The 24,995-nt window shown below is 31.6% G+C and overlaps 1 protein-coding gene across 1 annotated transcript in view; it reads left to right on the plus strand.

Moving 5' to 3' along the window:
- The first annotated feature begins 1,039 nt into the window (after positions 1-1,039).
- Positions 1,040-24,995, plus strand: part of LOC105343789 (uncharacterized) — a 78,072-nt gene continuing 54,116 nt past the window's right edge. The window contains exons 1-7 of the mRNA XM_066070817.1: positions 1,040-1,355; positions 1,495-1,579; positions 4,287-4,460; positions 16,725-16,875; positions 22,529-22,680; positions 22,784-22,903; positions 22,997-23,147. Of these exons, the coding sequence (XP_065926889.1) occupies positions 1,059-1,355; positions 1,495-1,579; positions 4,287-4,460; positions 16,725-16,875; positions 22,529-22,680; positions 22,784-22,903; positions 22,997-23,147 (1,130 nt within the window). The 5' untranslated portion in view covers positions 1,040-1,058. The remainder of the gene's footprint in view (positions 1,356-1,494; positions 1,580-4,286; positions 4,461-16,724; positions 16,876-22,528; positions 22,681-22,783; positions 22,904-22,996; positions 23,148-24,995) is intronic.

Raw genomic sequence — 24,995 nt, forward strand, 5'->3', positions numbered from 1 at the left:
TATGTTTTCATTCCGAAATTGATACTAGAGACGAAAAAATTCCCACGTTTACGCGTGTTACGTACTAACAATATTCACGATATTCTAGCATGCGCATGCCCCAAGTCCTCTCGAGGGACCCATTTCAGTTTAATAGGGCAAATTTATTAACTCGTAGCTTTATTTGCTATTTATAAGAAAGATTTTTTTACAGCTACTGGACCCAACCTTAACATCTGTAATTTGTCTTTTACCTATAGGTTTTAGGTAAAATTTATAATTTATTAAACCACTGGACTTTATCTGGATACGTCTTTTAGCAAAAAATTCTTAACGAAGACAAAATCAATTAATTAAACTACTGGACTTTTTCTGTTGTGAACAATCAAATACTAGTAGTTTAAGACGGCCATTCGTCCAGTTATACCAATAAACAACCACTAAAGATAACTGGACAATTGCGATGATTTTTTTGCCAGCATTTACTTTTCTGGCCATGCTGGGCAATCAGTAGATTTGTTCAAGACTATTTGTTGTTTTAATGTCCTTATATCATGTGTTGCAAATTTTACTGAGCTTTAAATTTCTTAATTTTTCCTTTCTAGTATATTTAAGTGCCACATATTTTGTTCCATTTAAAACTATTAAAGAAAGTAATACTTAATAATTACAGATACTTAAACAAGTCTAACATATCCCCCGATGATTTAACACAACACCACATTACAGTAGTAATAGCGGTTGACCACTTGTAAATGACCTTAACAACCCCATATATGAATAATCAGTTGTGAATTGCGAATTGCGCTTTAGAATGCAACTAAAATGCTTCTTTGTAAATACATGATTTGATTCTAAAATTTAAACGGCAATTTTTAGTTTTCAGATGCTTCCTTTATATTTTTTTGCACATCAATTATGTTATAATGACTCTCCACGGATAACTAGAGCTAATCATTGATTGGTTGCTTGAACTTTACCAACACCCTATATTTGTCTTCCTATAACGATAAAATATCTGAGTTTTCCATAGTCTATCATTAATTGAGAGAATGTTTTGTAGAATTCATGTGACAAAAATGATTGCAACTTTCACCGCAATTGCCGTTCTCTTGATAATAAAAGGTTCTGAGGCTGGACTTTACGACCTCTTTACGCCAGAGTCACGATTATCTGGATTTATCATGGAAAAGATTTCTCCGATTGGAATGGTCATGTGTGTTAAAGAATGTTCGAAAAGACGCTTTTGTGCTTCCTTGAATTTCAGCCGAAAACGCTTAGAGTGTGAGTTGTCACATAGTGACGTCTCAACAAACCCGTCTAACATGGTGTCTGATCCTGATTTTATCTACATTGGAAGGAACCAAATACCAGATGTAAATATTTTATTTGTTACTTTAAAACATAAAGTACACTTTTATTCAGAGCTTTTCCAAATTTACTTTTAAGATATTCAAATACATGTTATATTTTTTAAGTCTGCAAATGAGTAATGGTAGTTTACTTCTTTTTCAGGAGTATTTTGATTCAAAAACTGCGTCCTGTCCAGCAAAAGGAAGATCCGTTAATACAGCTACTGGATCAAAATGCGTCAAATCAGGTTAATATATTTTAGTGACAAAAATATTTTAAATGAGATGATTAAATATGTTTTCGAGTATATCATATACATTGAATGAACAAAATTCAAAATAACCAAAAACTTTACTCTACTATATATAAAATATATCCCTGTTTTGTTGCTCATAAGCATTAATTAATTTTCGATTTAAAAAAGATAAAAACATACGAATTAGTTTTCTGATGTAATAAAATGTTCTCGTTATCTTAAACTCATTTTTATAATGTAATTTTTATAACTTTTTAAAGCAATTTGTATTGAAAAAAAACCCTCCTTCGTATGCTTTATATTTTGGTCTGTAAATCAAATTAAACTTTTTTTCATCATAAGGATGTTAATAAATTTATATATAATAATAATCCAACAACAAAACCATCAATTCTTAGCCAGGCTCATTGCCTGCGTAATGAACAGGATATTGCTATGGAACACGGTTTGCTGAATATTGACTGAACAACCGTTAATTATAAAATTGCCCCTTGCACAAAAATAAAGTTCCAAAAAGAATGTAGAATGTATAGCATGTCAGCTGATTAGTGTAAGTTTCCGTCTGATATATTCAAATATCATTTAACAATCTTGTTCTTTATTGCATTTTAAAAACTACTTCGAGTTTGTAATTTCAATTTGCTGACGGGCAGAATACATCAGTTACATTAACAGCCTAGGTCATTCTAAAATTAGAGATCCCATAAACAGTTTGTAATTTCAATTTGCTGACCGGCAGAATACATCAGTTACATTAACAGCCTAGGTCATTCTAAAATTAGAGATCCCATAAACAGTTTGTAATTTCAATTTGCTGACGGGCAGAATACATCAGTTACATTAACAGCCTAAGTCATTCTAAAATTAGAGATCCCATAAACAGTTTGTAATTTCAATTTGCTGACCGGCAGAATACATCAGTTACATTAACAGCCTAGGTCATTCTAAAATTAGAGATCCCATAAACAGTTTGTAATTTCAATTTGCTGACCGGCGGAATACATCAGTTACATTAACAGCCTAGGTCATTCTAAAATTAGAGATCCCATAAACAGTTTGTAATTTCAATTTGCTGACCGGCAGAATACATCAGTTACATTAACAGCCTAGGTCATTCTAAAATTAGAGATCCCATAAACAGTTTGTAATTTCAATTTGCTGACCGGCGGAATACATCAGTTACATTAACAGCCTAGGTCATTCTAAAATTAGAGATCCCATAAACAGTTTGTAATTTCAATTTGCTGACCGGCAGAATACATCAGTTACATTAACAGCCTAGGTCATTCTAAAATTAGAGATCCCATAAACAAAATGAGAGTACAAATTGTTGCGGATATTGTTTTAAAACCGTGTACAATATTTATTCTCAGGGTGTTAAAAGTTTTACTCTCCCATGATTTAGTATACATGTATTTACGATATCTATCTATCTATCTATCTATCTATCTATCTATCTATCTATCTATCTATCTATCTATCTATCTATCTATCTATCTATCTATCTATCTATCTATCTATCTGTCTATCTATCTATCCATCCATCCATCCATCCATCCATCCATCCATCCATCCATCTATCTATCTATCTCTCTATCTACATATATTAATATGCTTATGAACTCAATTATGCATAAATAATGTTTCAATGTGTATATCTAGTCAGTAATAGTGCCTTTCCTTGAAAATGTTTTCAAATGAGCCCTGTTACAACGCACTTTGAAAAATCGAGAAGGTCGATAATAAAGCACTTAAAAAAACTGTGAAGGGCCAAGTCGAAACTTGAGATCTTTTAAGATGATAGCTAATTTTTTAACTTTGTTTAGCTCAGTGGGACACTAAAAAGAGTTTTTTGTTTTTTTTAGATATCATTAATAGCTACTTCGTATTTAAAATTGTTCAAGAGTTTGTTGAGATTTGTATAGTCAAAACATCACATGAACTGCACGCCGATTAGCAGTCAGATGTCCTGCAATTTTGTTTTATCTTTGTACGGTGTATCATAATCATATTTATACTGTGTATCACATACAGTGCTAGTATGATATTGTTTTGTGAATTAATGCAAAAAAGCGCAGCCTTTACTGCCTACTAGTATTTTAGAGTTGATTTTTCTTTTATGCCTGTATATGTAAGTATCTTACTTTTTACATTGAAATAAATTACATGTGTTTGGATTAAAAACCAAATTAGACACTTACAGATTTCGCTTTATACCATGAGAAAAGCTATTGATTACATTGGTTAGCTTGTTTTTATACGACTTAACTTGGTCAGTAATGGAATATGATATAATGCTCGGAAAGGAAAGATAAGGGTGTATTCTTCAAGTCATCAATTTGAAATATATTGGTAATTGGATTGTATCTTTGGTTGTCTCTTTCCTATTCCCAATATTGTAAGAACTTTTGGAACTTCTTTTTATGTTTAAAACTAAAAAAGGAATCTTAATTATAAAAGTACGAATATTTTTTGTAACTGAACTATCAAGAGGAAAACAAAACGATAAACAAAAATCGCTGCATTTCTAGGCAAAGGGAAGGAAATTTTTCAACCAATTACAAACGCTGTTTTATGAAAAATTCAGTGAATATGAAATGATAAAACTCCCCTATCAAGAAGTTATGAAATTTTATTATGATTGCATGACATGAATTCTTTACATAAAAACAAACTTTCATCACGTTTTTATTCTAAGATTGTCCTTCTGATCATCCTGACACCAATGTAACCACAGTGAAGGTCACATCCACCAAGGTCGGGACCGTCCTAAATTACACGTGTAACTCGGACATTTCAATTACCTTGACCTCTACATGTAGAGGGAATGGAACTTGGACATCTTCTGCTTTTTTATGCCCGGACATACCTGGTAAGATCCCTCTTATTTACCATTACATTTTTCTTTAGTTTGATTTGACAAATATTTAAACTGCAGCTGGTTTTCTGTTTGTAAAGTACTGTAATTAAGAATTAGTTTAATTCTAAGAAATATTTTACTCAAAAATACACATGCAGGTGTATGAGTGAATATGGATTGAACAGCAGGCAAAAATAGCATATATTAGTTCTTTTCAGTAATTAAGAATTGTATATCTGTTTCATTTTATAATATTAATAAAATAAATAAACTAGCATCAAAGGTGTTTATGCGTAAAACTACACTTTTTGTACCGTAAAAGTGTACCTTGGTTGCATTATAAGTATAACAAGAAAATAAACATTGAAATAAAATTTAAGTATTAGGCAGAAACAAGTCATTATAAGTCGTAATAACAATCAACTACTGTGAAATCATTTGATATCGTGGGGGCCAATTTTCGTGGATTATGGGTTTGTTATTCGTGGAGAGGTAATTTTGTGGATGCGTCATTTTTTAGTTTCAGTAAGAAAACTAACTCTCTCAAAGTTTGTTTTCGTCTAGTTAAATCCGGGGGGGGGGGGGGGGGGCTACCCAAAAATACCGCGAAAATTTAGCCACCATATATTAAAATTATAGACTCTAATTTTTGGGCTTTATTACCGATAAATCGGAAGAATACTCTTTTGTTATATATATTTTAAACATCAGTGGTAAGATTACCAATTTGTTTTTATTTTTTCTCAATCAAGCTTTGCTAATTAATAATTAACGGAAAATCCTCTAAAAAATCCTGAAATTATCTGGATGTTTTGAATTTTACAATTTTGGGCATGTGCATTACATTCACGCTAAATCATGGAATGCTCTTTAGTTGATGTTTCCACAGTATCACGTTTTCATGGATAGTCTCAAAAACGAAGTTTTCATTGGAAATTTGCTTTATACGATATTCATAAAAAAAAGAATACGTGAGATAACTCTAACACACTGCATTTACTATGACAAATCCCGAGAGTTCCGAAGTTCAACTCGGTGTGTAAAATTGAAGCGAGTAAAACACGTTGTAAAAATATGTTGATTTCTTCAGTGATGTGAATTAACTTTTTAGATGATAGGTATTTACAGCGTCAAATTGGTTTGTTATGAATAATTTTACTGTTATTTTCGATGCAACTTCATTAATTTTCTCCAAAATCGTTTCGGAGCGATTTTGCAATTTTCTGCTACATTACGGGTGTATGGAGGGATGTTAGATGTGGTAAAGGCCTATCCCGAGATACAGTTAGATTATTCCAACTATGCAGAGTGTAGTAAAATTAATAGCATTATTGTAGGCTTAAAGCTTTGTTATGAAAATTTCAACAATACGATGTGTCGATGTATCTATTCGTAATGTCCTATATCAAATGCAATGTCAACTTGTGCACGCACAGGTCAAAGTCTAGTATAGTTTAAATAATTCGTAGGACCGTGTTATGCAAAGCACGTGCATAAATTACGCGATTTTTTTGAAGCTCATAAACATTGCAACACTACACTTGTGACACATTGTGAACGGTTCGTTCGATATTCTTTGAAGTTTTCAGTATGAAATTTTTTTTTTAAACCTTGTTGAAGACACTCGTAATTAGGTCATCTGCGAACTTAAGATATTGAAGTTAAACACTATTTAGATGACTAATCGATTTCTTTTAGGTTTTAAGCAAACTGAGACAAAGTTGGGTTAACTTATGCTTTATACTCGGCGCGACGACCTCCAATTAAAATGATTCTGAAGCAATTCCCTTATTATATTTATTGGTCCTAACTTCGCAAAATTTGCAGGGCTGGTGCATGATGATACTTATGTATTTGACATGCTTTGATGGTTTTGTTGTGGAGGTAATGGTCAGTGTGTCTGAAGCAGATGCCATTTGATGACTATATCTTAGTCATTTCTAGCCTCATCTTCATTAATGTTGCATGGATGGTACATCTAATGTTACTTATTTATTCAGCAGGCTTTGAAGCTAAATCTAACCTTCATGTATGTTTCGAATGCTAGATGAGGTTAAGGTTCTTGGAAGAGTTTGAAGGTTTTGGAGCATGATGCCCTTTAATGTAATCGTATTTAATTTATTGTGATCGGTTTTGGCCTTGAGGCATATGGAAAACTATTTTACTGTTTGCGCACGCATTGCGCCTTCCACCACTTTATGCACTATGCATTGACAGCTTCATTAAAACCTTAAATCATATGTAAATTACTAAAAAAAAAAACAGTATTCTAATGTGGTTGTCTTGATAGTAAAACATCGACACACTTAATGATGATAAAATAATGTTTTCTTTACATGCGTAAGAATATTACAATTCATTTGTTGATGCAGCTCCTTGCGATCCTTACACAGTCAGCTGACTTTGATGCTGATTCAGGGCCAAAGGTTAAATAATGATCTTAACTAATTCAAACTGCATGGTTGATTTAATTTTTTTGCGAAGTGTAATTTTGAGAATCCAGATGCTTAGTGGTTTTGAGCAGGTTTGAAAAATGTAAGATAATGTTTGTTTAACCAATACGACTTTCATGATTCATGAAACTATGAACTTAAAACAGAAGGCTAATGTTAAATACAGAGCCTGGAACACTTTGCCGGATAATTATGTTACATAATTGTTAAGGTGTCTTTTTGCACCCTCTTAGGATGCAGTTTTATAAAAATCCGCATTTACCATATAATAGATCATTGCCTAAAGAGTATACAACCAGTTTTGTTTTAGTGTGTCCCACCTTACAGATGAGATATTTACATTTAAACATTAAAATCTAATAGGAATATAATAAATCCCATATGAGATATGATTTTCTTACGGGAAATATAGAAAAAATGTGTTTGGTTTTCCATATATCCTACAGAAATTTTATCTTCTATAGAAGAATTTTTCACAGGTATTTAAGACAGACAGGTAGTTTTCCTATAGAAAATTAAGATTTCCTTTTGGATTTTAAAATCCTACGCGAGTTATGTTAAAGTATTATTTGAATTATAATTCCTATGCGAATTTCTTTAATTTTGATAGGAAATTAGAATTATCCTATATTCGATTTATTTTTACTATTAGAAACATAATTTCTCCGAAGGATTCTGTTTTTCAAAGGTAAATATTTCACCTGACAAGTGAGAGACATCAATATTAGAAGTGGATATAAACTTTTTAATCAATAGTCCATCAATACATATTTCAATTTTTCGATATAGTTACCTTAGACGTTTGCAAAAATACTATCTTGGCACTGGCCTAAGTATCTGGCTAAGTGTTCTGGTCTCTAGAGCTACTATAAAGGATGCTAAAACATCTAATTATACTTCGCTCAAACTTGATTGATGAATGCGTTTGAAAATGTTTTTAGAGTGCTCATAAGTTTGGACTAAGTCAACTCGATTTTTTTTTTTATAATTTATTTCTTTTTCAAAGAAACAGACATGCAAAACAGACATTCAATCATACACACACACATACACACTTGTGAATAAACACTGAAATTTATTATTTTGTGGTTACTTGCTTACATGGGGAAAAAATTAAGTATAGAAAAAAAATATTCATGATACAGTGTAATAAAAATAAATCAGATATCAGCAGCCAAGATATCTTTCCAACTATCCCATAAGTTTTCAAAATATTGTAGTTTACCAGCTTGTATTGCAGCATATCTTTCAATATTGTATTTTAGTTTTAAGTGATAAAGGAAACAAATCAGACATGGTGTCTTATTTGACATAAGACAACAAAAAATATATTGTTTCATACACAGATTTATAAAATTAATTACTTTGTTATGAAATGACAATGGAAGTTGGCCAAGTATAATATTAGACATATTAAATCCAATTCTTTCAGAGGTATTTCTATAAATGTATAAACTAAGTTCACTCCACAGGGTATGTATTTTCTCACAGGAAATAAAAACATGTATTATTGTTTCCACGTTGTTTTTACAAAACCCACATGTGTCAGTATTTTTAATACTGATTTTTTTAAGGTAGTATCCAACTGGAAGAATTTTGTGTAAAATTCTAATTTGAAGCCATTGTACAGAAGAATCTTTGGTAGTTTTAAAACAAATCTTAAAAATATCATATACAGTAAGATCTTCAACATTATAATCAACCAGATCTGTTTTCCATCTGGTTACAGCAATTGGAACAACCACATTTTCGTTCAAAACATTGTAAATAATTTTTGTACACTTTTCATGGAGTATGATTGTTTGGAAAAAAAATGGTATACATGGATTAGGATTTCTTTGAACAGAAGTCCTGTCAATGTTAGACATTTTAAAAAACTTAAAAATTGCTGATTTAACACTGTTGTATTGCATTATACATATATTCTTGAGATTGTATTTACATTTAAATTCTTCATAACTTAAAAAATTACAATTTTCATCATAAAAATCTTGTATGACCTTTACACCATTCTTGTACCAGGTTTTTATGAAAACATATTTATTTGCTATGAGTATTTTTGAATTGTACCACACCGGAGAATTTAAAAGATTATCGTTTGCCTTTGGGTGATCAATATAGGTAATAATAAAACATAACCATGAATTAAACACATCTTTCCAAAAATCATTGTTTACCTTGTGTAAACATTCAATTACAAAACTATCACCAAAATCAAACAAATTCTGTAAAAACTCATTTCCATAAATGGTAAATAAAAAATCCATCCATGGTTTGTGTGATTTTGTAAGCCTTTTTATCCATAAACATTTGAGAGATATTATAAAATTGTTAATGTCAATCATTTTCAACCCTCCTGATGAATAGTCCTGTGTAATGACTGACCTCTTAACTTTATCAATCTTAGATTTCCACAGAAATTCAAACAAAATTTTATTAAGGTATGAAATTGTTTCTTTCTTTGGATTTGGTAGTGAAATGAATAAATGATTTAGTTTCGGTATGAGCAAACTTTTAATAACAGTAATTCTACCAATGGGAGTAAGAATTCGTCGTTTCCATTGCTCTACCATAGCTATAATTTTTGGAATTGGTAAATTATAATTCATATCGACAATATTATGAAGATTTACTGAGAACTGAATTCCTAAAACGTTGAATGTTGTTGACCCCCAATCCAATTTCCATCTTGTGTGATGATAAACCTGATCTGAAATTTTTTTTGATCCAATCCAAATAATATTTGTCTTAGATGTATTTATTTTAAGACCAGAAAAACTAGAAAAAAACTCTATGGTTTCAAGAGCTGCAAAAAGTGATTTTGGTGAACCACCAAGGACTAGTTAAGTGTCATCTGCATATTGTGATATCTTATGTTCAATATCATTAATAAAAATACCTTTAATATCTTTGTTTTGTTTAATTATTATTGCTAAAATTTCTGCACACATGATAAATAAATATGGAGCAACAGGGTCTCCTTGCCTGCATCCCCTTTGTACAACAAACTGTTGTGATAAATGGCCGCACTGTAAAATAGCAGCATGGAAGTTTGTATTTAAAATCTTAATCCACTGAATAATATTTTCTCCAAAGCCAAAATATTTAAGGACTTGGTATATGAACGACCACGACATAGAATCAAAAGCCTTTTCAAAATCTATAAGTATTAAAAGACCAGGTATGTTTTTGAACTCCGTGTAAGATAACAGGTCATATATAAATCTGGTATTTTCTCCAATGTATCTTCCCTTCATAAATCCAGACTGTGTATCAGATATTAAATAATCTAATACTTTCTTTTAAAATTCTAAAACTAACACAACCTGAAATAATCTTGTACAAAACATTTAAAAGAGTAATTGGTCGCCAGTTTTTTAAAAACTGTCTAGGCTTATCACCTTTAGGTAGACATGAGATAATTCCAAGTCTCTGTGAGATGGGGAGTTCCTTCTTCAAAAATATACAGTTAATGGCTCGTACAACAAAATTTTTAATATCTTTCCAAAAAAATTAAAAAATTCAGCAGTGTACCCATCACTCCCAGGAGATTTGTTGTTCTTCATATGTTTTATGACATTTAATACCTCTTTTTCGAAAAAAAAAAAAAAAATCTTCTAGACCATTTGACAACTCATTTTATAACTTAGGTGAATTGTAATTAAAAATAATATTATCTAAATCAATCCTTACCAAATTTGTGTCCTCACTTGCATATAAAATTTCTAGATTCCAAATTGCAAAAATATTTTGAAGGTTTTTCGCCTTCCTCCATCCAATGGGCACGAGACCTTATCATATGTCCAAACAACTTTTCCTTGCGTAGCTTTTCAAGAGCACTTTTTTTTTCATCCAAAATATTAATATCAACAGTAGAATCTGATTCCATACATTCTATTTCCTGGACAAGATTTTTTTCAGTGTTATTTCTGACCTTTTTTCTATATGTTGAATAAGAAATAGTCACCCCCCTTATTTCCATCATTAACACCTAAAAAAAAAAAAAAGACTTTCATCAATACCATTTTTACATTGAAAATCACAACTCTCTATATTATCTAGATATTGTTTACTAACTGACTGAATAGTTTCTTGAACTTTTATTACATATTCTTTGTCTGACAGAAGAGAATTGTTAAACTTCCAAAGCCCACACCCTTTGGTGAAGGGATTAAATTTTATCTCAAGCAAAACAATGGAGTGATCAGACCTGTAACCCGGCTTAATGGAACAGTTTTCAACTAAATTTGAAAGACTATCAGAAATAAGAAAAATATCAAGACGACTTTGTTTTAAAGGATTTTTCTTGCGCCATGTGTAAACTTTTTTGTCTGGATTTAAAACTCTATATTAATCGATATAATAAGCCAACTCGATTTTAATTGCTTTGTAGCTCACCTGAACCGAAGGTTCAAGTGAGCTTTTCTGATTACTTGTCCGTCGTCCGGCTGTTCGTCTGTAAACCTTTCACATTTTTTACTTCTTCTCTAAAACTATTGGGTCAACTAACTAAATTGGGCCAATTAACTATACTTGGTACAAAGCATTCTTATAGTAAGATTCTGAATCATTGAAATTAAGCACATCGCCCTTTTAGAACTGGAGATAATTGCGAAACAGTGACAATAAGGTACATATCTTAAAAATCTTATTTTCAAGAACCACTGAATAAAAAATGCCAATATTTAACCAAAGCTTTTTATATCGTGAAGATTGTTTATTGTTAAAATGTAAAGTCGTGACCCCCTGACAAAAACGCGGGCCTCAAGATATGTTCATAATTAACATAAAAATATATAAGGAAAATGTTTAAAAATCTTTTCAAGAACTAAAATGCTCCAATATGTCAGATTATTATACAAGCATCCTCCTATGATGTAGATTTAAAATTGTTAAAACCATCACCCTGCACTAAGACTGGGGCAAAAGAGAGGTTCAGAGAAATTTAAAGAGAAAATGTTAAAACATCTTCGTCTCAAGAACAACAATGCTATACATGTACAATATGTTAGATTACTCTGCAAGCATCCTCAAATAATTCAGATTCTAAATTATTGAAATCATGACCCATGGAATAATACTGGGGCCCCAAGAGGGGTTTAAAGTTTAACAGAAAAATATAAAGGTAAACGTTTAAATGATTTCTTCTCAAGAACTGCAAACTACAATTTTTGGGATTACTATGCAAGCATCAAAATAATAAAGTAGATTCTGAAATGTTAAAATCATTACCCCTGGACTAATACTGGGGTCTAAAGGAGGTGTAAAGTTTGACACAGAAATAGATAGGGAAATTGTTTAAAAATGTCAGATTACTGTGCAAGCATCCCCAAACCAAATAGATTCTTAATTATTGAATTCATGATGTTAGACCTACCGCACTAAACAAAAAATCAACTATTACAAAGTGTATGGTGAAATGGTAAAGAAGTCGTGTTAACTTTATACCAACAGTTGTACAGTTTGTCGGAGAGAGAGAGAGAGAGAGAGAGAGAGAGAGAGAGAGATTTTGCATTGATTTTGAATTAAAAGTTACTATTAGTTTACCTGGAAATTGATTTCTCAATAAGTTGACATGCAATCTTAATTAATTTTCATAACTTACAATGTATAATTATTTAGATTAATTTACAACACTCAATTTAATATTTTACCCATCAATGTTTTATTTTACACAAGATCAATTGATCAAAGAAACTGAAAACATGTTTAACAACTGGTTGATTGAAATGAAAGTTTCAAAGGAGAGGATGTTGACATTTTTTTCTATCGGTCAGTGGTTACATAAGAGCTACTGTACACAGCCCTTCTTGACAATTTGCAGAGCACGGTAGCGAGATTTGGAACAATGAGGTGACAGACACACGTATATATATATATAGACTTCCTAAGATCTGAATGGCCAGTATGTGATTATAAAAGCTACTGTACACAGCCCTTCTTGACAATTAGCAGTGCATGGTAGCGAGATTGGGAACAATGAGGTGAAAGACACACGTGTACTTGTATATACACACGTCCTAGGATCTGAATGCTCGGCACTGTTAAACAATAATGCAATATGTTGTTTTAACACCCCTTAATACTTTTTCCCCAGTTTTTAAGTAAAGCAAACAGAATTTGAAAATTTTTATTTATCAGCTCTAAGAATTTCAAACATGAAAAGGAAGAGTTTTAAATTTGGAACATTATTTGACACAGTGATATGAATTAAAACTTAATTGCTCCCATATTTTTCATTTTTCAATTAAGATTTAAATAAATGTATGATATTTTTCTCATCTTAAACCCGAAACATTGTCTTAAAATCATGCATGTGTGTATTTTCGTTACCCGTTACTGGCATTTGTATACAATCATGCATTAATCATTTATGAACTGTTTTATTGCTTTATACGTATGTACATGCATGAACACAATTATATACAATAATGCGTATATATTAAAAAACTGGACAATGCACACTGTGAAAAGTTAAAAGTGTCAAAGAACCTGACTAATCCCTCTCTCTCTCTCTCTCTTTCTCTTTTCTCTCTCTCTCTCTCTCATTAACTAATCTACTTCTTGCTAAATAGAACCAACAGACATTTCATTGAAACTATATTATTCTATGCATCATTACGCCGGGCAAAAATATCAAAATATAGGTGATCATTTCGATTGGTGTACATGTGTGATTATCTGCACGTGCTAATCATGTTGTGTTATTACGCGCTTTAACTCAGGCATGTAACATGGGTCCTCCACTTGTTTTTGTTTGTTTGTTTGGGTTTTTTTTACAAATTATAAAACACGGTCATTTATTGGTATACAAGTCTAACTTGATTTGTGTCAATGTTGATTAAGATGTTTAGATGAAATCTAGACTAGTCTCCCCAAGCTTCAATGTAGATGGGTAGGGTTCATTTCTAGATTTATATTATTTCACAAAGACAAAACAACTGATAAACACGTTCGGCTTCTGTCCCAAGCTCTTTGAGCTTACTGCGATCATAGTATAGGGAAACACAGCGCATTAATTTACTAAAATGTAAAATGCACGGACCCCAAAATCATTTCAAAAAAAGTAAAAATATTGTTTATGTTTTCCGAGGGTCGATTGGGTCTGAGATATATTTTTTTTCTGCAAATTTAAGAAATAAGATTTTTCCATGGAGGGTGGGTGGTCAAGATGCCCCGTTAATCCGCGCATGGGTATTATGGGTAGTCGAATACTAATAGCTAGGTGTTGTTATGGGTGATCAAGTTTATTGATGTTTAGTGCAAGAGTGTCAATTTTTTAACTGAATTTTTGTTTCTTAATAATTATCAAAACTCATGCTAACAACATAAATATTATAAAATCCACCAAGGCTCAATTTCTCCTTCACTTATAACATTACATATAAAATCGACATTTTCGTTCAAGGAAAATGTTATCAATAAGTTTAATAATCGTTTAATTCTTTATTATAATTAAAAATACATTATTTAAAGTATTTCCACCCTCCTGTGACGTCATACATTTTACATAAACAATGAATTCATAAAAATTCTTGCAAGTAGATTTGTAATTTCTATGTTATTATAGGTGCACATCAAAAACTCAAATCATTGTTTACTTGGAGATATTTAATAAGCGTTTTTTATCCTTATATTTGACATAATTCAATAATGACAAAGGGAAATAACTCTTTTCTATTTTTCTCTAAGTGATATGACTAAATGCTATAATTTTTCTAATGTAAACATTTTTTTTCTTTTTTTTTTTATTAATTTTAGTTTTCTGGCATAGTAAGCAATAAAATTTAAATCGACAAACAAGTATCCATCCACTTATATTTAATTTTTAAACAAGAAAAAGTGTGATTTTCAGATGATAATTTCAGCCTTTGGTTTTTATTACCTTACATCTTAAATAGTATGGATACATATATATTATATTTATTTTTTTATGAAATTCAAGTCCAATAAGTTTTAAAAAGTAAAGTCTTTTAACTTTGAACCCATAATTTAATAGGTACGGAGTTACCTTAATACAATTTCACACCTTTTAAACTCTTGCGGGAGTAGGAACAATGGGTCAGTACTTATCAGTACTTGTCAGTACTTTCTAAGCTTTTCAGTACCGTCAGTAAAAAGTGTCAGTATTTATCTAAGTTTATCAGTGCTGTTTAAGTTTGTCAGTACTTTTCTAAGTTTCTCAGTACCGTCAGTAAAAACGTCAGTACTATTCTAAGTTTATCAGTAATGTCAGTTCATTGTCAGTAAATGTTTAAGTTTATCAGTAAAAAATGGGAATATCAGTACTTTTATGACTTAGTAGTGAATGTAGATTCTGCAATGTTAAAATCATTACCCCCCGAATCATACTGAATCCCCAAGATTGGTCCAAAGTCTTACATAGTAATATATAAGGAAAATGATTAAATATCTTCTCAAGAACTATAATGCCACAATATGTGAACTAACAAGCATCCGTAAAAAATGTAGGTTCTAAATTGTTGAAATCATGACATCCCAAACTACATGTAAAAAATCTTCTCAAGAACCACTGAATCAAAAATGCCAATGTTTACACCAAAGCTTTATATATAGTGAAGATTCTTTATTGTAAAAATGTAAACTGTAACATCGTGACCCCTGACAAAAACTGGGACCTCAAGAGGTGTCCAAAGATTAACATAAAAATATATAAGGAAAATGTCTAAAATCTTTTTTTAAGAACTACAATGCTACAATATTTGAGATTACTATGTAAGCATCCTCAAATAATGTAGATTCAAAATTGTGAAAAGCATTACCCCATGATTAATACTAGGGCCCCAATAGAGGTTCAAAGTTTTACATAGAAATATACAAGGAAAATGTTACAAAGTCTTCTTCTAAAGCACTGCATGCTACAATTTGTGAGATTACTATGCAAGCATCCTCAAATTAAGTAGATTCTGAAATGTTAAAATCATCACCCTCGGACTTATACTGGGGTTCAAGGGAGGTGTAAAGTCTGAAACAGAAATAATTAGGGGAAATGTTTTAAAATGTGAGATTACTGTGCAAGTATCCAAACAATGTAGATTTTAAATTGTTAAAATCCTGACAACCCCCCTTCTCGACGCATTAGGTTCCCAAGAGGGGTTTAAAGTTTACTACAGAAATATATATATTGACAATGTTTAAAAATCTTCTAATGAAGAACTACAATGTTACAATATGTGAGATTATTATTCAAGCATTCTCAAATAATGTAGATTCAAAATTGTGAAAATCATCACCCCTGGACTAATACTAGAGCCAGCATAGAGGTTCAATGTTTAACATAGAAATATACAAGGAAAATATTAAAAAATCTTCTTCTAAAGCACTGCATGCTACAACTTGTGAGATTACTCAGCAAGTTAATTGTAATTGGAAATTGTACAAAATGTATATTAATATTTACGATATCGTAACATATGATACTATTGTATATCGTCACATATGATACAATATATTTCATATCATTTTAAACAATTTAAAATAGCTAAAGGTCATTTTGCATTATATGATTGAAATTGAATTAAAATATTATGTAAAAAATTATATGAAATAGATCATGATATTATAATAATTCTGATATTTGTATAATTTAAATGAAAATGTGAGATCCCATATATATTATAGTTTATGATATGATATGTTATGATATTATATTATATAATAAATTGCATGTATCAAATCATGATAAAAATCAAATAAAACTATAATTTTCTTATAAAACGATCATAGTTGTCTCATATGAGCGATGCCTCGTCTCGCTGACCTTCGTAATTTTTTATAATCTATGTTATTTTATTTACTTCAGACTGCTTCAAAACACCGGCTTCGTGTTGGATCCAGTATAACTTCACTTATGACAACACCTGGGACGGATGTACCGGGGGAACTCGTTATGTCCGGAGAACTCAGTATCCTTCCGCCCCGTATGTGGGCGTGGTCCTATGCAGCCCCACCAGGTAATTGAACAGTCAGTATAATTTAGACATTTGTTTTCACCATCAGCGAGCGCAGCATTGCAAGCTCGAACGAAAGCATCCAGCTGAAGAGAAATTCCCTGTAGATTTACGCTGACCCTACGAATTCTTTAGTTGTTACATGTAATGTGAAAAAGGGTCAAAATTTCTTTGTAAACTGTATCTTGCTTTTAAATACTCTAAAAAATGCTTGACTGATATTTTAACTGTGTTTGTAATGCTTTTCCTATCGTTGATTTTACTCCGTTGGATGGTTGGTTGAATGTTGAGGTCAACGGTCAATTATTTACTTGTTATATATTCATCTGTTCACGCAGACAGACAAACAGAAATAGGACTACTGAAAAACAAAGGATTTATATTACTTACTCTACGCACTGTATATCGTAAATTGTACAGAGCGTACGAATGAGGGGCGAAGCGAGGCCTAATAGTACCACGTATATGCAAATAAGTGGAAATGAAAGTTGGATTAGAGGTACTAGAAGAGAGGCTAAAAACTTGTTTTCCGCCCCAGCAATATTGGCAGCCATTTTGTTCGACAAAGTTAACTCGATCGATAAAATACTGGCACGTGTTAATGTTTATTGCCCCTAAACTCGATCAAATATTTTCAAAGGTTTCAATCGAAAGTAATTCTGTAAATGATTGACTATGCAAACCAGGTACTGTGGTTTCATTGATATTCAAGGGCATCAATTTTCGTGAATTAAGTGAAAATCACAGTTTCAAGGATACGTAAATTCGTGGCCAATGACCCTATCAATACAAAATGTTAAGAAAAATTGCACTTCAATGAACATTTAATTTCGTGGATCAACTAAACAACGAAATCCACGAGAATTGGTATTCAACGAATATTGATGAAACCACAGTAAGTTTCAACAGACTATTGCCTGTCCCAGGTTACTATTTCTGTCACTTTAAAAAAAAAAAAACATTTCAAAACGAAAACAATTAAAATCGATGTTTAAAAAATCGTAAATTTCTTCATTGATACTTCATTTATTTGTACCCAAAGCAATAAACACGAACGATAACAAAATTCTTACGGAGATTTATGATAAACACCTTTTCTCCATTCAGAAACACTTGGAACACCTCGCACAATTTTTCAAAGTTAGCATGTAGTAAAACCTGCTGCGGGGCATTTCAAAATATATATTTTTAATTTTATTCTAGCAGATAAACGTAGTTTGGGTACAAAGATATTAATGAATTGATTATTGAAATACTATGCCAAATGTGGTGGAAACAGAAATTTTGGACGGAGTATTACTTCACGCGTGTCTTATTAAATTATTTAATGGAAAATAAAAACATTAATATCAAAGAATCGGAATTTTTCCACAAAATTAACGATCAGTTTTATCGCAATCAAGGTAAATAAAATTCTGCAATCTTCACACAAGTACTGTACACATACCATAATAAAAGGTCGATCTCCATAGATATCAATAAAAAAGCAGCACGGTTTGAACAATTGGTTTGGTAATAGCCTCGGGACACTTTTTTTACTTCGACTCAATGTCCGTCGCTTGCTAAAAATGAGGTCGCTGGACTCAGACATCGCTTTCAGTCGAATATAAAATAGGATGGGGCAGTCTAGGCTTTATAAACCGTGAAGTTTTTGCTATCAGTTGTACATTAAAACATTCGTTTGGCCTTAAAATGTGAATGATACATCATCACAAAATGGCTGACCTCTACGACATTTCGTATTATTAAAAGGATTCAATTGGGGGCAATATGTAACTTTCTCATTAGACGATCACGAGTGGCGAAAGTGTCGGGCTTGTGATCCGTACACCCCGAGTTCAAATCACGCATGGGTTTACTTACTGATTCGAACTGGATTTTTTAGATATTTATTTTCATCCCCAGACTGCAATGTTTCGCTTATTTGGCATACCGATATGTACAGTTTATTAATCATTATATCTTTCATTACCAAATAGTTTCTGTAAAATTGAGTAACTTTTCTCAAGTGTGTAATTCAATCTTGAGTGACTTTGTCGCATAGACCCTCAACTCCGTCACTTTCCGGAATTTCCTTGGCGTTTGAAATCAAGTGTGAATATGACTTCATTTTTGGCATGTCAAAATTCTTCAATCAAATATCAGCAATTTACTACGGTTAAATTTAAGAATGTGTTCAAACATAACAAAATTACACCTTGTTTATTTTATACACCATAATTGCGTGAAATCAACTTAGCACTTTTTCACGTGTGCACTAAAATATCAATATTTCTGACATGCGGGCCCATTCGATCATTTACGGTGGTCAGTCATATTTGGAAAGGTCATTATGAAATATTTCACATTTAATCCATCTTTATTAAGGTTATGAATGCAATTTTTTAGTCCGCAATAGCGTTTATGCACTACATTTGATGCTAACGTAAAACCGCTCACGTCGTATTTTTTTTTACTTATTTATGTCGCTATCTAGAATAACGTTATGCTTCATTTACAAAACATAATGTAATAAATAAATAATATAACCATTTATATTCATTAATGATATTAAATATTTGAAATATGTAAGTACAGAAATCAAACGGCATCCATACATTCTTAAAGGGGCATGATCACGATTTTGGTCAAATTTCATATTTCTATTTTTAGTTTTTATAATCCTATAAAAATGCATTTCTAATGATAAACCAAAATTTGAGTGTCAGTTGCAGAGGTATAAACAAACATGATTTTTTATCATGTAAACAAGGCTCATACCCCGTTTTTGTTTACATTGGTTCAATATACCGGTAAACTTTTTTTTCAAGCTAAATTCTCTCTGTTCTAATTTCTTTGTTTACATGACAAAGAATTGTATAAACTGTATCTCTCTTATAAGATGACGACTGACACTCAAATTTTGGTTGACCATTACAAATGACTCACTGAAGCACTGTTAAACATTTAAAACTGAAAAATAATTTCTGACCAAAATCGTGACCATGTCCCTTTAAAAGGTCATTGTGATCGTTTTTACAAGAACCCATTTTTTAAAAAAATTTGTCAATTAATTTCATTTCGATGAAATTAAATACAATTTAATTTGTATGCACCAATTTTACTTATTATAACTTGGCCTAGATACAAATTCAGTTTAAACTAAATTGTAAATGTGTCTTCCCTGGCATATCATAGGGCATGTGGGTGACGGAGTTAGGTTCATAAGTTGTAAGCACGTGTTATAACGTCGTATTCAGGGGGCTTATTTGAATAATGATAAAAAAATGTTAATATTTTCATAAATTATAAAGTTTTAAGTTATATTTAGTGATTACAAATGATTAAAACCACACACAATGGTTTATTCATACATGTTATTTCTACCGTGTTAGTCTACCGCTTTTTAACTCATTCTCCCGCCTATCGCTTTTATTAGAAAATCTACCACTTTTCTTCAAAATACGTTCCTCATTCGACTTTGAATTGGAGGCACACAAACACTTTCTTAAGTTGGGTGCACTGGCGTCGGAAGCAAACTGAAAGTGGGGGGGGGGGGCTAGACTAATCCTCAGTAATTTTGAGGAAAAAAAACTAATATCTAAAATCATGGAAATCCTAATCAATGAGGGAGGGGAGGGGGGGGGGGGACTAATATGCCTATGACCTCCAACTTTTCAATCTTTCAAGGAAAATTTAGGAACAATCATCTTAACTGCGAGAAAAAGTGGGGGGGGGGCTGAACCCTCTATGATGCTATGTCCATAATGGTTAGGTCTAATTTTGCAAAAAAAGTGGGGGGCTAAGCCCCGCCCCTAGCCCCCCCCCCTTCCAGGTTCCGACGCCTACGGGGTGAATAACAAGTTTTCAAAGAAGCCACTTCTAATGATTACGTTAGTTACAAGACATGTCTGTATTTTTTTTGCCAAGGAAAAGGAAGCCTTGCAATTCCACACGTGGCTTTAACAATGACTAAATATTAACAGTAAACTAGACTTGCTGTTTATATTATTGCAACATTGCATTATTTGTGATAAGCAAGTTACCATTGTTTTTGTTATTGAAAAAGAAGATACGATTTCCTACTAGCTCTTATTTCTCTTATGTGTTAAAAAAATTAAAAAAGAAACTAATCAATTTGATGGCAAATGTATGCAAACCTTTTTATTGCATGTGTTGATAATACTAAAGGACTATATATGGTTTGAGCCTAAAATGGCCCCCTAAAATGAACATTGTCATTTTACTGTAATTCTTCGTTTTATTTGTACAAATATACATTTGAAGTTTTTTCATGATTTTCATTTTGATTTTAGTACCCACAATTTAAAAAGATGACATCATAAAGTTTACCTTTTCCCGCCATTTTCTCATTTTTTGCATAAGACGGCTTGTTTTTAGGTAGTTTTTCTTTAAGGAAACATTGAGCGACTGCTTGAACAAACAAAATATTTTCACCAAAGATGTATCTCTCCAATACTTATAAGTGACAAAAAGTTCGTTCTTGTTCAAAGAGTCGCTCTATATTTCCCATTCGAAAAAAGATAAGAAAAATGCCAATTTTTGATTGATTTTGATTAAATTATAAAAATAGCGTCACTCCTGACGTCATATACTGCCAGTGAGTGCATATAAATCAAATAAATAGGTGAAAAACATATTTCATGTCAACTCTTTTATAAAAAAAACCACAACAAATTAATGTACCTGAATCATTTTAAAAATAGCAAATTTTGGGGGCCAAATTTGACTAATATCATATATAGTTCTTTCCAAAAATCTTTTATATTTTAGATATCGTTAATTATTAATCAGAAACCCTTATTAGTATATAAAAAATTGTGCTTTGAAATATGCGCGAAAAAGGCCGCGCACACAGCTACCGCTTTTTGGTTCTAAATCTACCTCATTTTGACCACTGGTGGTAAACATGTATAGATTTCTTCATACTATTTAATGAACAGCAACATAGACCTTAAGGTATTTATGAATAATATTATGTATTAGAAAATGTGCTGCATAGATTTATGGGACAGAATATAGGCAGGCGGATCCTTTTGTGTGGTTTTCAAGAATCTTATTTTCTAACTGTACTGTTTAAACCAAAATAAAAAATTGCACTCGGCGCAACGATAACTGTTTGCTACTACAGATAACAGATTTCGATTTTCTGTAAGTTTATGGCAACTTGGGAGCAATTTTTTGAAGGAGACTGTATAACCTCAATTTTTTATGGCAGTATCATACAGATTCTAACATCCAAAGAATTGTGCAAAATTATGTGGCGTGCTGTATGTTACATGAATGGTTTCTTGTAATTAATTATTTTTTGCCGTAAGCTGGCAAATAACAACATTTCTGTGTGGCTTGACGCAGATTCAGCACATTCGTTGGTGTTTTTGTAAACTTCTTGTAGCTACTTTTTTCATTACTCAGGCACTACTCAAAATTTACTTTAAAATTCTCAAGGATAGAGTCCAGTTTTTGCACGCTTTATTTTACGTGCTATTTAAAAACTTTTTTAACTTTCATTGTAAATTTACTGCCTTTCTTCCGAAACATGACATGTATTAGTGGTCTCGTATATCTACGTGTATTCTGTATCGAATCATTGATGAAGGGACTAGTAAGTAAACATTAGAAAAATTTAAAGACTAAATCTAACATTATTTTTCAGGTACAAGATAGTTTTGGGATCCGCTTTTACCGATAAATTCCTCAGCGTTGGTGATGGTAATGGTTCAGGGGCGGATCACTGTGAACTTGTAGGCGGATACCAAACTGAGGCTATAATGGCAAATGATTATACAACAGCTCCAACTGTTACGGGTATTTTGAGACAGGAATTTTTTTTAATATGTAAAAAAGGGAATTCATTGCAAAAATGATAATATGATATATCTCTGAAGCGGAATACTTTTATTTTCTTTAGGATATAAACGTTCTAACTGGGGTGAACCTTTCACGGTTGGAACGATTGGTAAAGCTACCTCTTATAAGTGCAATTCATGGCACGAATGTGGAATTACTATTCCAACACAGCCAGAACCTCGTAAGCCAAAATAAAATATTTAAATTAGATCGTTGGAACATCAGACATATGGAACATTGTATAGAAATTAATTTAATCTTATCCACCTTTTAGCCTGTTTCAACACTTCGACATCGTGTTGGTATGAGTATAGCTTTGTCCATGATACTGCGTGGAACGGATGTACAGGCGGGAAGAGATACGTCATGAAGACCAAATATACTTCCGCTCCTATTGTCGGAGTAGAACTTTGTAGTCCAACAAGGTAAACTATTGAAAGCAATGCTAGGGATTCTATCTTATTTTGTTATCTTTTTGCCTTTTCTTGTTTTCTTTTGTTTTATTAGTTATTGTTTTATGTATTTTTTTGTTTGTCTTTTTTTCTCTTATTGTATAACAATATGTAAAAAGCATTTACCTCACCAGTATAGGCTTATACCGTTAGTTTTTTAACAAGAGATATAACCTGTTCAAATTTCTAAAAAAAAATATGGTTACATTATTTTTCAAAGTAAACTCGGAGGTAACGTTAATAAGTGTTATTGTGACTAAAAAACAGGGTACTTTTAAAGAAATCGAAATTAATGAGAATAAAACTCGTGTAACATAAATAAGATTACATACATTACAACAGTAATTATCATATTACATGTATGTATCATTATATACATTGTAAATACGGCCTATTATAAGGGCAGGTACAGTTTCATATCTTTTGAAATAAATATCGTATATTTACATCTTGAATAATTTTTCCCTTTAAAAATTAATTGCAGGTACCAGATTTTTCTAGGAGGAAATTTAACAGATGAATTTCTTAACATTGGTGATGATACTAACACGCCGGGGGCAGACCACTGTGAATTGGTTGGGGGACAAGAAATTGATGCAGTACTCCCTGGTACCTACGGCAACGCACCTGCATTGACAGGTAAACTATGCTTGAACCAGACAGAAGGGATTGAAGTATAGTATTATATCTTTACGGTTGGCTACTAGATCTCTGTCGTCTAAACAAACCAATAATTTTAAAACGCATGTATAAAAGCATACAGAAATTTATATACATACGAAAACCAATTCCGTGTATTGATTTCATATCCGTCAATGGCAGTACAATTTGAACAACCTAAGTTTATTATGAATGGTAAAAATTGTACAGGTATATCCCCGGGTACACAAACTCCGTCAACATAAGCAGAAAACCTCCCGTGTTTCTCTGTAAATTATTTTTGGTGGTTTTTATCATTTGCAATCATTAGATATAATCTGAAACAATATAATTTATAAAATTATTAACAAAAATATTTTTATTTTTATTCAAATAAGCCCTCTTAATACGACGTTTATCACGTGTGCTTATTATATCTTATGAACCTAACTCCGTCACCCACATGCTCTGTGATATGGCAGGGAATGAAGACACATTAACAATTTAGTTAAAACTCCATTTGTATCTAGGCCAAGTTATAATAAGTAAAAATGATTCATGCAATTTAAATTGTATTTAATTTCATCGAAATGAAATGATCGCCAGAATAAAAAATTGGTCCATGTAACAACAATCACAATGGCCTTTTCAGAATGTATGGATGCCGTTTGATTTATGTTCTTACATATTTCAAATATTTTATATCATTAATTAATATATTACTTATTATATTATTTATTTATTACATTTTTAGAAATGTAGCATATTCTAAATAGTACGAAAGCCGAGAAGGATCATTCGAGATACGAGATTCAAAATACGAGATTCGAAATACGAGATTCAAGATTCAAAATTCGAGATTCAATATCTAATTAACCAATCAAATCAAGGATCTGAAAACACGTATCCTAGCGACATCAAACTGTTCTGAATAAAGATTAATAGTACATGCTCGTATATACAAATAAATGCTATGTTCACTTCTCCCTAGCTAACTAAATAATTGTTTGTATTTATTTTTACACGGAATATTCAAGTAGACTAGTAATAATGCAGTTTGTTTCGCAGATCTAAGTGGTTTTGTTTGCCCTGGTGCATTTCCACCTGATGCGTTTGAACCCTGGGGTATTTCACCAGTAATAGTTTAAACCCCGGCATTATTCACCCATTTTGTGTAAAAAT

Source organism: Magallana gigas, chromosome 9, assembly GCF_963853765.1.
Source record: "Magallana gigas chromosome 9, xbMagGiga1.1, whole genome shotgun sequence".
Lineage (NCBI taxonomy): Eukaryota > Metazoa > Mollusca > Bivalvia > Ostreida > Ostreidae > Magallana > Magallana gigas.